Source organism: Chelonoidis abingdonii, chromosome 4, assembly GCF_003597395.2.
Source record: "Chelonoidis abingdonii isolate Lonesome George chromosome 4, CheloAbing_2.0, whole genome shotgun sequence".
Lineage (NCBI taxonomy): Eukaryota > Metazoa > Chordata > Testudines > Testudinidae > Chelonoidis > Chelonoidis abingdonii.
Genome location: NC_133772.1, coordinates 42,837,658 through 42,849,753, shown reverse-complemented (window position 1 = coordinate 42,849,753; position 12,096 = coordinate 42,837,658). Strand labels below are relative to the sequence as shown.

Here is a 12,096-nt window from a genome sequence, read left to right as displayed (position 1 = left end):
GCGTATGAGTGATCTGATCTGAGTTTGTGGCTAGTGACCTCTCTGGTTCCTTTCAAGCCCATCTAACAGCCCTGGGAAGGCTGTTCTTTGATCTGAACGGTCTGCAGAGAGGTGAAAGGAAATGAAGAAGAGGAGGAGGAGTGACTCCTTGCTTGTTTTTCTCTTCCCTTCGCAGCTCTATTGGTTTACAGTGGAGTTTGGGCTCTGCAAACAGAATGGAATAATCAAAGCTTATGGAGCTGGGCTCCTCTCCTCCTATGGGGAGCTGATAGTAAGTCTCAACCTACCTTGTCTGTCTCTGCTCAGACACATTGTGGCAAAGGGCTCCTTTTCCCTCTGCACACCTGCAGTTTCTTTAGCAAATCCACTTTCTGCATTTCTCTCCCTCATGCACACAAACTTCCTTCCCCTCCTTTAAGCATTGGCTTTTGTTCGTACCTTCCTCAGCACTCCTTGTCGGACGAGCCAGAGGTCCGGAACTTTGATCCAGATGCTGCTGCTGTTCAGCCCTACCAGGATCAGAACTATCAGCCAGTGTATTTTGTATCTGAAAGCTTCAATGATGCCAAAGACAAACTCAGGTAGGATCCAGAACGGAAATGCCACCAGGGCAAATACACACAGTTAGTTATATCATAGTCTGTCTTCCTCCTTGCATCATTCAAAACAACACTTGGTACCATATATACTCGATCATAAGCCAGTTCGTTTATAAGCCGACCCCCCCAAGATGGATAAAAATGGAAATTTTTTATAGCCCATTCAGAAGCTAACCCGATAATTCAGGGGTTGGCAAACTTATCCCAGGCCATCAGGATAAGCTGTTGAAAGTCTGATATTGTTTGTTTACCTCTAGCATCTGCAGTCACGGAGGTAAACCTAAGTAAACAAAGTGTCTCAGCATGCCAGCTGCTTATCCTGATGGGCTGGGACAGCAACTGGTGGGGAAATTTTATGGGAGAGGGGAAGAAACTGGGAGTCAGGGGAATAATCCCTGTGACCACCCCCACATGATCCCACCCCAGCCCAGGACCCCCGCACTCTCCCCATCCCATCCCTTCCCACCTTACCTGGGGCGGGCCAAGGGAGGATGTCTCTGGCCTGGCTGGGGCTGCTCCAGCAGGGTGGGCAGTGCGGCCGCAGCATGTTCTGGTGGGTTGGACGGCGTGGCCACAGCCTGCTCTGGTGGGCTGAGCTGAGTGGCACAGCCGCAGCCTGCCAGCCCTGGAGCTGCAGCTGCTTTGGAGGCTGGGGGAAGAGCAGCATGGCCAGAAGTGAGGAGACTCTGGCCCCGCCTCTTCCCTTCTGGCTCTGCGGGCTGTGCTGCCTCTCCTTGCCCCCTTTGTTGGAGGGAGGAACTGTGTCCCACATCTCCCTCTTTATACTTGTTCATAAGTCGAGCCCCTTCTCTGATGCTTCCCTTTTTTACTAAAAAAAAAATCAGCTTATGAAGGAGTATATATGACACTTCAGTTGAAAGTCCTCATTTATGACCTCAAAGCACATTAGAAACCATAATTAATTAGGCCTCAGAAGGCCCTACAGGCAAGTAAGCATATTAGCTTCATTTTTAGGTAGGGAAACTAAGGCACAATGAGGTTAAAGCAACTCTGCAAAGCTCACACAGCAAGGCCAAGATCAACCCCCAGGAATTCTCACTCATGAACTTCTGCTCTAAGCAGTAGGCCACCGTGCCCAACCATCCAAACCTTAATCGTTCATAGGCATTAGATCTGTCAACTGCAGTGAGCTGGAGGGCAGACTGAATGAGATAAAGGAATGTATACTTCTATCTCTACTACTGGACTCCTATCAGAAAGATCACAGAATGGAGCCCCAGCTCCACACTTAGTGGTGATATGGCACATCTGCCAGTCATGCCGTTATTGCAGAGTATGGCAGAGACCAGACTCATGTCTGGTTGAGGACCCCACCACCTATGGAGTAGGACCCTATTGTGGTAGGTGCTGAACAAAAAGATAGTTCTTGCCCCCAGGAGCTTACAATCTGGCACTTATTTAGTTATCCATGAAGCTACCTACAGAGGGGATATTGTGTTCCTATGCTCCAGGAGAAGCAAGACATAGATAGATATAGATATAGAATATCACGGTTGGAAGGGACCTCAGGAGGTCATCTGAGATATGGATCCTCAAAGGGCCCACATTTCTAATTATTAATGCTTTCCCCCAGGATTCCTCCTGTCCCAATTTGCAGCAGACCACTGCAGTTCCAATAAGACCACCATTGTCACAATGTTAACTCTCAGTGCCCTGTCAGAGCTTCTTTTATCTCTTGAGCCACCATTCAAAGAGCAATTCATTCTAATTCGAAGTAACAATGAAAAACAGTGATCAATAGACAGTATCGGGGGTAGCCGTGTTAGTCTGTATCCAAAAAACAACAAGGAGTCCAGTGGCACCTTAAAGACTAACAGATTTATCTGGACATAAGTTTTCATGGGTAAAAACCTCACTTCTTCACTCCATGCATCTGAAGAAGTGAGGTGTTTTTTACCCACAAAATCTTATGCCTAAATAAATCTGTTAGTCTTTAAGGTGCCTCCAGACTCCTTGTTGTTTTAGTGATCAATAGAGGCATAGTTAGGAGAGAAAGGAAAGTAATACATCTGGCCAGAAAACAAGAATTCCTTTTCATGAAAAATTTCGACATATGGTTGTGTTCTACATTGGAACAAAACTAGAACTTTTTTGGGAAAAAATGTTTTTGTGAAAAAAAAAAAACAAGATAGACCGACTGACCCATCCATGCCAGTGTAACCAAGAGCCTAATGATTATGGCAGTCGCTGGGAGGGCGAGACACCCAGTTCAAGTCACTGATCTGATTCAGGCAGATATTTCTTGTTGGAAAATATGGATTTGTGGAAAAATTTTCAATTATACTTTTCCCTATTTTAAATGTAAGTGAATGTCATTTTAAAGACCACAAGAGGGTGCCAGAACCTAAGGAAAGACAAATGTTGCTTGATACTATAAAGACTATCAGTAAAGGATGCAGGTGAACCTGGTATTATAGATCTGTCAAATATTGGCAGCAAGGTGAAATGTGCAGGATATTGTTTAACACTTTTGCTTATTCTAGTTCTCTTATGCTTTGGGTAATCATCATCCCAGTCAGTCATTCCCCTGTCCACCTCTATCCACATGAACCTGCTTTTACCTGTTTACTAGTATCAGTTATTGCCATCAGAAATAACGACTCATGTAACTGGAGTTCATCAAAAATACTCTTTTTAGTAGAACAAACTTGTTCCCCCATCTTTGTAAGCTTTTTTCAGTTTTCAAGTATGAATGTCTACTGTCAGGATCCTAAGTCCATATTCATTCAGTAGTGGAAAATCATGTCACTTATTTAGGTGCTTAATATTGTCACAGGAACCTAATGTCAGATACCCAGTTCTGACAATCTTGGCCTTTGTTTTTTAACTTATCCTGTGATCTTTATCCCACATTTTGGGTTTTAGAAGGTTGACGGCTATGGTCCTGATTTTTGAGAGGTGCTGAGTGTTTACACCTATAACTGAAGTCAATGGGTTAATGCTGAGTCAGGTGTAGGGTTACTAATTGGGAGTGAAGTACTGACTTGAGTCAGGACACTGTACAGAGAAACCGTGTAAACTTCCCCTTTGCCCAGAGAGCTCTGAGAACAAAGCCGCTCTTCCCCCATGGTCCACTCTTGGTTCCCAGCTTTCCAGATGTACCTCTCTCCTGACCTGCAGCACTCGCTGCCATTCCACTCCTGAGCAGAGGCTATAAACTACGGCAAGACTTTCAAAAGTACCTACGGAGTCTAAGCCCCAATTAAAATCAATGGGACTTTGGTTCCAAAGTTACTAAGGTGCTTTTGAAAGTTTTACTTAGGGTTTCTCTACATGAGACATTATACTGGTCTAATTATACAGCTATAGCTAAATCACTGTAGTTATACAGGTATATCTTGTCATGAGGATACTCTTAGTCTGCAATAAGAATTGTGTTTTTTCTTCTGATTTAGTTTAAACTGCTTCCAAAGTGACCTAAGCTAGACTGGAAAAAGTCCCTCTTATTCTGGAATAAGAGTGTCCACACAAGGAGTTATACTGGTACATGTATAGCAGATTAAATTCACATCCTGCCTTCCACGAGCATAACTTCCCCATGTACACAAACCCTCAGTCTCCAAACACCCTAATGCCTGAAAAGTATTTAAACACCTAATTCCCATTAAAATAATTGGTTAGATACCTTTGAGGGTGTGGATGTTAGTCACTTTGCCCTATGCCAAAATGAATGGTGTTTTGTCATCTACACAAACATCCTCCCAGATGAAATTCACTTTCACATTTGACTTATGGCAACATTTTAACCCTTATTTTCAGAGTTATCTTAGCCTAGTGAAATGTGCAGGAACAAATTCATCCCTCCAGTACATGGAAATACACTAGGGATATATCGAGACTACATCTCTGCCACTGTCATTGGGGATAAACTTGATGTTGGGAAAAGCGCAGATTTTTTTCCGAAGTTGATAAAACGTTAAAATGGATAGTGATTGAAAACAGAGAGTGCGTTCTGAAGATATTTCATGGCAGCATACGTGTCCCCCCCATTATTTTCAACCCACTCACAATCCCTTTCTACTCATTACATTTGCTTCTACCCTCTCCCTACAGAAGCTATGCTGCTCGCATCAAGCGACCCTTCTCAGTGAAATACGATCCATACACCCACAGCATTGAGCTCCTGGACAACTCGCAGAAGATCCACCACTCTCTGGAGAATGTGAGGGACGAGCTTCACTCCTTAATTGATGCGTTGAATATTATCAGTTAATATGAAAACCATGTTCTTTCTCTCCCCTCTGCCACTGGGTGCTTCGTCCTTTCACCATCACAGAGATGGCCCCTGCTCTGGCACTTTGCCACTGTGCTTTCAGCCAGGTCCTGGGCAATAGTTTCAACCCATTCTCTCTTAGGGTTTGTACTGCTGCCCACCACCATTGTATCCCCACGGTCATTTAAAGACTGATGTTTGTATTTTGAGATGATCCAGTTTGAATGGAAGATGGAAGGGTTAAGGGCCTGATCCAAAGCCTACTGAAGTCACTGAGAGTCTTCTTATTGCCTACCATGGGCTTTGGGTCAGTCCCCAATACAGTGTCACACTACAGTCATTATACGTGAGCTGTGGGTCATAGACTTAAGTGCAATTAATGGAATTAAGGGCATAAGAAGTCAGGAGTCTATTACAAATATTGGACATAAGGGATTTTTCATTTAAGATCCCACAGGAAACATGTTCATTTAATTAAAAAAAAATTCCAATAGCAGCTTCATGAAGAAGCAACTGCCCTGTATTAAATCCCCCTTGAGGGCAAAAAGGCTTCTAAGTAAATCCTACCAGCTCTAGGTCCTCCCAGGTGGAAGTGAACTCCTGAGCTATATTAACCACAACCAGCACTCCAGAACTGGAGCAGACTTCTGAGTAAACTGAACTCCCAATGTGGAGTGACCTTCTTGGGCCTAGTAGCCAGTTTTATAGATCCTTAGCCCCACCCCTAATAGAATCTGGCCAATAAGCCCTTTCCATCCTACCCAAAATGGAGTCTCACAGCTAGTAGCAAAGAGTCTTTTCTAGCTCCAAGGAAAACTGCATCAACACGTTAGCCCAAGCTATAAATACTTAAAATATATTTTCCCTAGGATAAAGACAATTAGAAGGAGGGCAGGAAAAACCAACCCTTCAGTGGAGCTCTGTTTTCCTACCTTCCATTGGGACTCATTAAGGAGTTTTAATGCAAACACCACACATCACCCATTTAACCTATTCTCAGACTTACTCTGAGGGGGCCTCCATGCTCTGCTTGCTCAGTTACAGAGAGATAATAACCCAAAAGGCTATGCTAGTCTTCATTCTACCAGTGAGGGTACTCATTCCAACAGGGAGGAGTTTAATTATTTTACATTGTTCAACTACAGGAAACAACTAAATATATATAGTTACTGCAGCTGCATTGTCCCATTTCTCTCCCCTCCCAGCAAGCAAGCAGGCTGGGTAAGGAGAACATCCAGGGGTCGAAGGTGCCTTAGCAGGAGTGTCTTTGATTCAGCAAAGTACTTAAGCACGTGCTTAACGTTAAGCACGTAGGTAATCCCATCAGTGGTAATCTTTGTATTGACTTCAGTTGTGTTGGATAACACCCACCATGAAATTACTCAGGTGCTTAAAGTTAAGCATGTTCCTAAGTGCTCTGTGGGCCCAGATCTGGAAGCTACAGTGCCATTTCCCCAGACTTCATGACATGTGCAGGCAGTTTGTATAAAAATGACCTGGAGAATGAACGAGCAACTGGTCACTGTTTTAACTCTCCTTTAAATGAAGCATGCTGGGAGTAGGAGTTCTGGGGAAGGGAAGAGGAAGAAGATACAAAGCCTTTATCTGATTCAGCCTTTAGTTTATTCACTGATATTCATCATGCCTCGATGAATGGTTCTCTCATTGTTGTTGCTGCTGCTGTGGATGGATCTGTCTGTCTGTCTGTCTGTGTAAAGAAAAACAATTTATTTTTCAGTTCAGAGTCATGCTGCTGCTCACATATTAATAGTAATAAAGATTATATTTCTGGTCTAGCATCCTGGGTTTGGTTTCTGTGTCTTTTCTCATTTCCAAACTGAGACCAGGCCCCATGTCTGCCAGCAGGACACAAACATAACAAGGATCTGATAAGGCAAAAGATCTCCAACTTGTCTCTTATACAGAACATTGACTTAGTGAGCCATTGTGTCCTAGGGAACAGGCTTATTTGTTGCCTTCACAAGGTTTTATTAATTGCACAGTTACTCGTGTAGCATTAGTGGAGATGTCTTTTTTCTTACTAGTAACACCAAACAGAAGTTTGCTTCAGCCTTGCCTTCTCTATCCTTTTCCCCTTCTTAAATTCCCCACTATTACTACCACAAGTTCAGACCCAGTGGTGTTAGTAATGGTAGGCGTGCTAGCTTAGCCACTATGCCTTTTTGTCCATCTCACGGGGCTAAACCACATGGGGTACGTCTACACAGCCAATGGCAGAAAGCCTCCCAATCTGGGTCAGCAGACTTGGGTTTGTGCTACTGCTCTAAAAAAATAGCTGTATAGACAGACAGCATTTTGAAGTTGCAGCTTACCCTGGAGCTCAGGTTCTGAAGCCCACTCCGCTTCCAGAGCTAGCCGAAGCCATTGCTTCAAAATGCCATCTACACAACTATTTTTAGAACACTAGCATGAGCCCAGGAAAGGTCTGTGAGTCTATTACTGCCTCAGCACTAAGGGGGTTGGTATTCTGGCTCAAACATTGGTGGCTTCTACTTTAGATCCAGAAATCCAGGGTTCAATCCTTGCAGATGACTTGGGGATCATCTAGGGATGACCATGAACAGCCTAGGGACGTCATTACAAGTGAACTTGTATAGGAACCTACGAATGTTATTAACTGTAACACAAAGTGATTTTGATGGGGATGAAAAATGCACCTGCTGCAGTTTTACTCTCTATGTCTAGACCTGCTCTGAGCAGAGATACAGATAAGCCGGTGGTTAACACAGCAACAGCTATCTGCAGCATTTGTACATTAGTGACCTCACCAGAGGAGCCACGCCAGGGTGGTAGGAAAAATAGGAAATTATATATAGAAAAAAAGAGGCATGTACCTTGCTGAATCAGTTTGTTGAGTATGACAAACTTTGGATCAGACCCAAATCACTGCACAAATCAGTACAATTATATGTTTTGAGTTTTTATTAAAGAGGATTTTGTCCTGAAAATATCTAAAGTATTTCCTAGGAAATACTTTGCTTTTAGCAAACAAAATATGGTCCAAGTACTTTGAAAAATAATAATAATTGTGTATTATTCTTCAGTGACAGCTTTTAAAAAAATTGTGACAGCTGGCTTTGCTGTTCCACAATGGCAATCTGTGAACTGAATCTCTGCCTAGAGTGTGTCATGCCGTTGGGATGAGTATGTTTGTGTATTCACATAAGCACCTGTGTGATTTGGGTAAAATAAGAACAGACCTGAACCATCACCCAAAATTCGAATCAAGCTCAAATCAACCTCTTTTTTTTTTTTGAGGAGGGGGATGAAGGGGAGGAGAAGAGAGGCAAAAAAATGCTCTGCATTTTTCTTTATTAGTTTTCAATAGTCCAGCTCCTTTGCAACTGTGCATTATTATGTTTGGGAGTGAAAGCAAAAGTCCTACAGAAAAGCTGGTCTTGTGCGATTTCTGGCTTGGCCAAAAGCAGGAAGTATCAAATATCTCATGAAAATGCCTGACTGAGAGATTTTGAGCCCCATTTTGCTGACTAACTAGGTTTGGCAAGATCACATAAGGATTCATAGTTAACGATGTAAAAACACTGACTACAAAACAGAAGTCATACTGATATAGCGTTGTTGAGTTCTCAACATACAACTTCCATTACAAACTAAGCAAACACATTACAATTATTATACAGCCTGTTTTTCAGACTTAGATTAATAAAATGAGCTGTTGGGGGCTGAATGTTCAAACCTGCACACTCTTTTTATATATGCCTGCCTTGCATAGATACAAACTGGGATTTGTGCATGATCACGTCAATATGTGCACACAAATCCTGACTTGCATATACTTACTGGGCATTGTACATGCACAAGTCATGTTTGTGCTCCACTGTGAATAGAGGAGTTTTGCATGGGTAGCTTTCAAAATCTAACTAGAGGTGGATCCATCTCCCCCCACCATCCAAAAAAACAAACCCTGGCACTGAACAACCCAGAATTGTGAAGAGCTTGGATCCAGATCTAAATTCCCAGTGTCAAACCCTGGATCCAATCCTAACCCAACCTCTAAACCTTTAGAGGTTTGCCCTGCATTGACAAAGAGAGAGATGTGTACATCCATTGCAATAAAACACACTAAAGATTCAGCCAGAGGGATGCTGGAAGTGTTAATTAGCAATGAAACACAGGTGCTTTTTGAGATGTGAGCCAAAGGGATGGCAGATTGGTGACTCAGAGATAAGCAGGAACCATCTTAATTGGTCTTGTTGGAGAAACAAGATGTAAGATCCATTTTTATCCTTGCTGTTAAACGCTCTTACCCTTTTATTATTTACGGTGATTTACTATCTCTACACACGTGGTAACTGAGCAATGAAATGATTTCAAAAATATTCTTATGGCCTGAGAAGTAGTAGATATCCTGCTCTGATGATCTAATGTAACAAACAATAACCTGAGAGAGAGAAAAAAAGTGAGAAAGGCAAGTTGTTCATTCTTATTCCACTGAGGTCAACCCTACATAACTTCTGCCTCCCTTTGGGGGCATAGACAAGATAACAAGGACAACAATGTCAGAGCAAAGTAGCGGGCCCCTCGATTTATAGCTAAGGCCAAACCACTAATGAATAGATTGGAACTTTCTTTCTAAACATTGATAAAAACTTAGAGGAGGTAACTTTCAACTAATGGGAGCAGATCCTCAGCTGGAGCAAGTCGGGAGAGCCCCCACTGGTAGTGATAGCCCAATGCCTCAAGTCACTTCCACACCACAGTGTGAGCAAGAGGGATTCTGAAGCACCATATGCAGGCTGCACAACTGACAGCCCCTGTGAGAGGGACAGCAGAGAACCAGCTCTCCACTAATCATTTCCCCTAAGAACCTAGAGATTCATGTGCCTGTCTCCAACCAAACCACTCTCCAGCCTACCTGGCTTAGTTTCTGTGGACCCTGTAATACAAAGGTCAGGTCTACACTACGAGATTAAATCGATTTTAGATACGCAATTTCAGCTACGAGAATAGCGTAGCTGAAATCGAATATCTAAAATCGATTTACTCACCCGTCTTCACCGCGCGGGATCGATCCGCGCGGCTCGCTGTGTCGAATCCGGAAGTCTGGTCGTCTAGCTGGAGTTCCGGAGTTGATCTAAGCACGCTCTGGGATCGAGATATCGCGTTCAGACCAGACGCGATATTTCGATCCCCGAGCAATCGATTTTAACGCGCCGATCCGGCGCGTAGTCTAGATGTGACCTAAGGGTGCTTATCAGTGGGGTTTACACCTCATTGTCTAGGTACCCAATAAACCAGTAGTCAAAAATCTATCTACCAGTTACTGCTGTGCCTCTGAGCCTTAAGTGCTCAAAACAATCCACTTATCCAGTGATTATTATTGGTATCTAACCCCAAGGGATTTGATAGATTTCCAGAATAATTGGGAATGTCTTAAAGACCTGGGTCTGTGTGTGTGTGTGTGCGTGTACACACATGCGAGAATTAACCCTTCTGTAACCTCATAGTGCTTCACAGAGCATGGGGCTATTCAAGAGTTAAGTGTAACTGATGATAAAGAAAGTTATGGATAAAGTAAACTAATTCCAGCCTCAAAACAGCAGCTACCCCTCTCTGTGTCTCAATTTCCCAATCTGTAAAATGGGAATAAATAATGTTCCTGATCCTTCTTTGTAAGGTGCTTTGAGATCTGCTGATGAAAAATGATCAGAACTAGGTTTTATTAAGAAATCCAATCGGCACAAAGTGTGGATGGAAAGTAGAATCATCTGAGCTCCCAGGGATGTGAAAAGGGATGAAGGAATTGGACCAGTTGTTTCCTCCCTGCTACAATGTCACCATTGGATGAAGGAATCAGGCCATTTGTTTCCTCCCTGCTACAATGTCACCGTTGGATGAAGGAATCGTAGTAAGGGCTGGAGTTAAGAAGCCACGTGTTGTGTATAGCAACAACTTTATTGAACCTTCTGATTATGAACTATGCTATGTATTCTTGGGTACCAGTATATGGTACTCCTTATATTCATTAGCTACCTATCCATATATACAGATATATCTCCTTTCTCTGGCAATCTTTTAACAGATCGGATCTGATGGCAGAATCAGATACCAAACCCATGGGAAAAGTCTAGTTGGGTATTCTGAGTTTTGAATCAGGCCCTCGATTTTATACTATTGCACCATTGCTGTGGATGGCACCCTACAAACAAAGAACAAGACCAAGTTCCCTATCCAGAGGGGCTTGGAAAGTTGTGAAATCCAGTTTGGTAGCAACATTGCTCCTCTGGTCTCATAGCTGGAGGGAAGATCAGGTCACCCCATAAGAGGTGTGCCCGGCTGACAGCCTGGATTATTTTCTAGAAACAAGCTGGATTGCTTTTAGCCCAGATAGTGGAGTGAAGTCTTTGTTAGCTTGCACAATGTCTCTTTTGGAGCAATGATATCTCTCATTGTACGGCTCCAGATAAGCCTTTATAGCTCACTACCGCTGCTCTTCAGCTCTGGGCCTCCATATCTCCCACACAGGCAGAGATTCCCTGCCACACCTGCAGGTTGAACCTACAATCCCTCTTCTGATAGCTCGGACTTTTAATCCTGGATTTACATCCCCTGCTTGCTGCCAATTCACTCAGCGTTTCCATTGCAGATCCCTCATTTCCTGATCCGTTTGTTATTGTGTGTAATATAGTAGCACACTGCAGCCTCATTGTACGACGTGCTGAGGATTTAATACGAGCAATAGGGAGCTAATCAAACGCTTAGTGAGAAACTATCCTGGAGCTTCCAGTCTAATGGAACACAGGATTGGAGGGGATAGAGGTGAAACAACTTACCCTCTCTGTTGTATGACCTTGGGAACAGACCTCCTGACTCTTAGGCCAGTGCCCTACCCTCTAGACTACACTAAATCCTCATCCCCTCTTTTGATTATGCTGAGCATAAGGATTTAGTATGAGAGAGCAGCACATGCAGAATGACACAGAATATGGGGTGCTGGGTGGCATTGTGAATTGATAGACTGACCTTTCATTGTTGGACTCCCGGAAGCTCTAGTCTCCCACCACAGATACAAAGCAGCTGCCACTTACAGCAAGGGGATTTACTTGCATACTACAGCTAGAGAAACAGACCCCTGGCTTCAGATCCAGATTAGATCTCCATTATGAGTTGGCTTGTTATGTCCTTTGCTAAGTGGACATCATAAAAGCTGCTACACAACACTTCTGATCTTTATGAACATCTTGAGAGGCCCTGTTGCTGCTGGATGGCAGAAAGGTATGG

General features: G+C 43.3%; 1 protein-coding gene across 1 annotated transcript in view; it reads left to right on the top strand.

Moving 5' to 3' along the window:
- The window catches only part of TH (tyrosine hydroxylase), a 30,378-nt gene extending 24,970 nt beyond the window's left edge, over positions 1 to 5,408 (top strand). The window contains exons 11-13 of the mRNA XM_032771016.2: positions 176 to 271; positions 448 to 581; positions 4,674 to 5,408. Of these exons, the coding sequence (XP_032626907.1) occupies positions 176 to 271; positions 448 to 581; positions 4,674 to 4,833 (390 nt within the window). The 3' untranslated portion in view covers positions 4,834 to 5,408. The remainder of the gene's footprint in view (positions 1 to 175; positions 272 to 447; positions 582 to 4,673) is intronic.
- Positions 5,409 to 12,096: the final 6,688 nt, after the last annotated feature.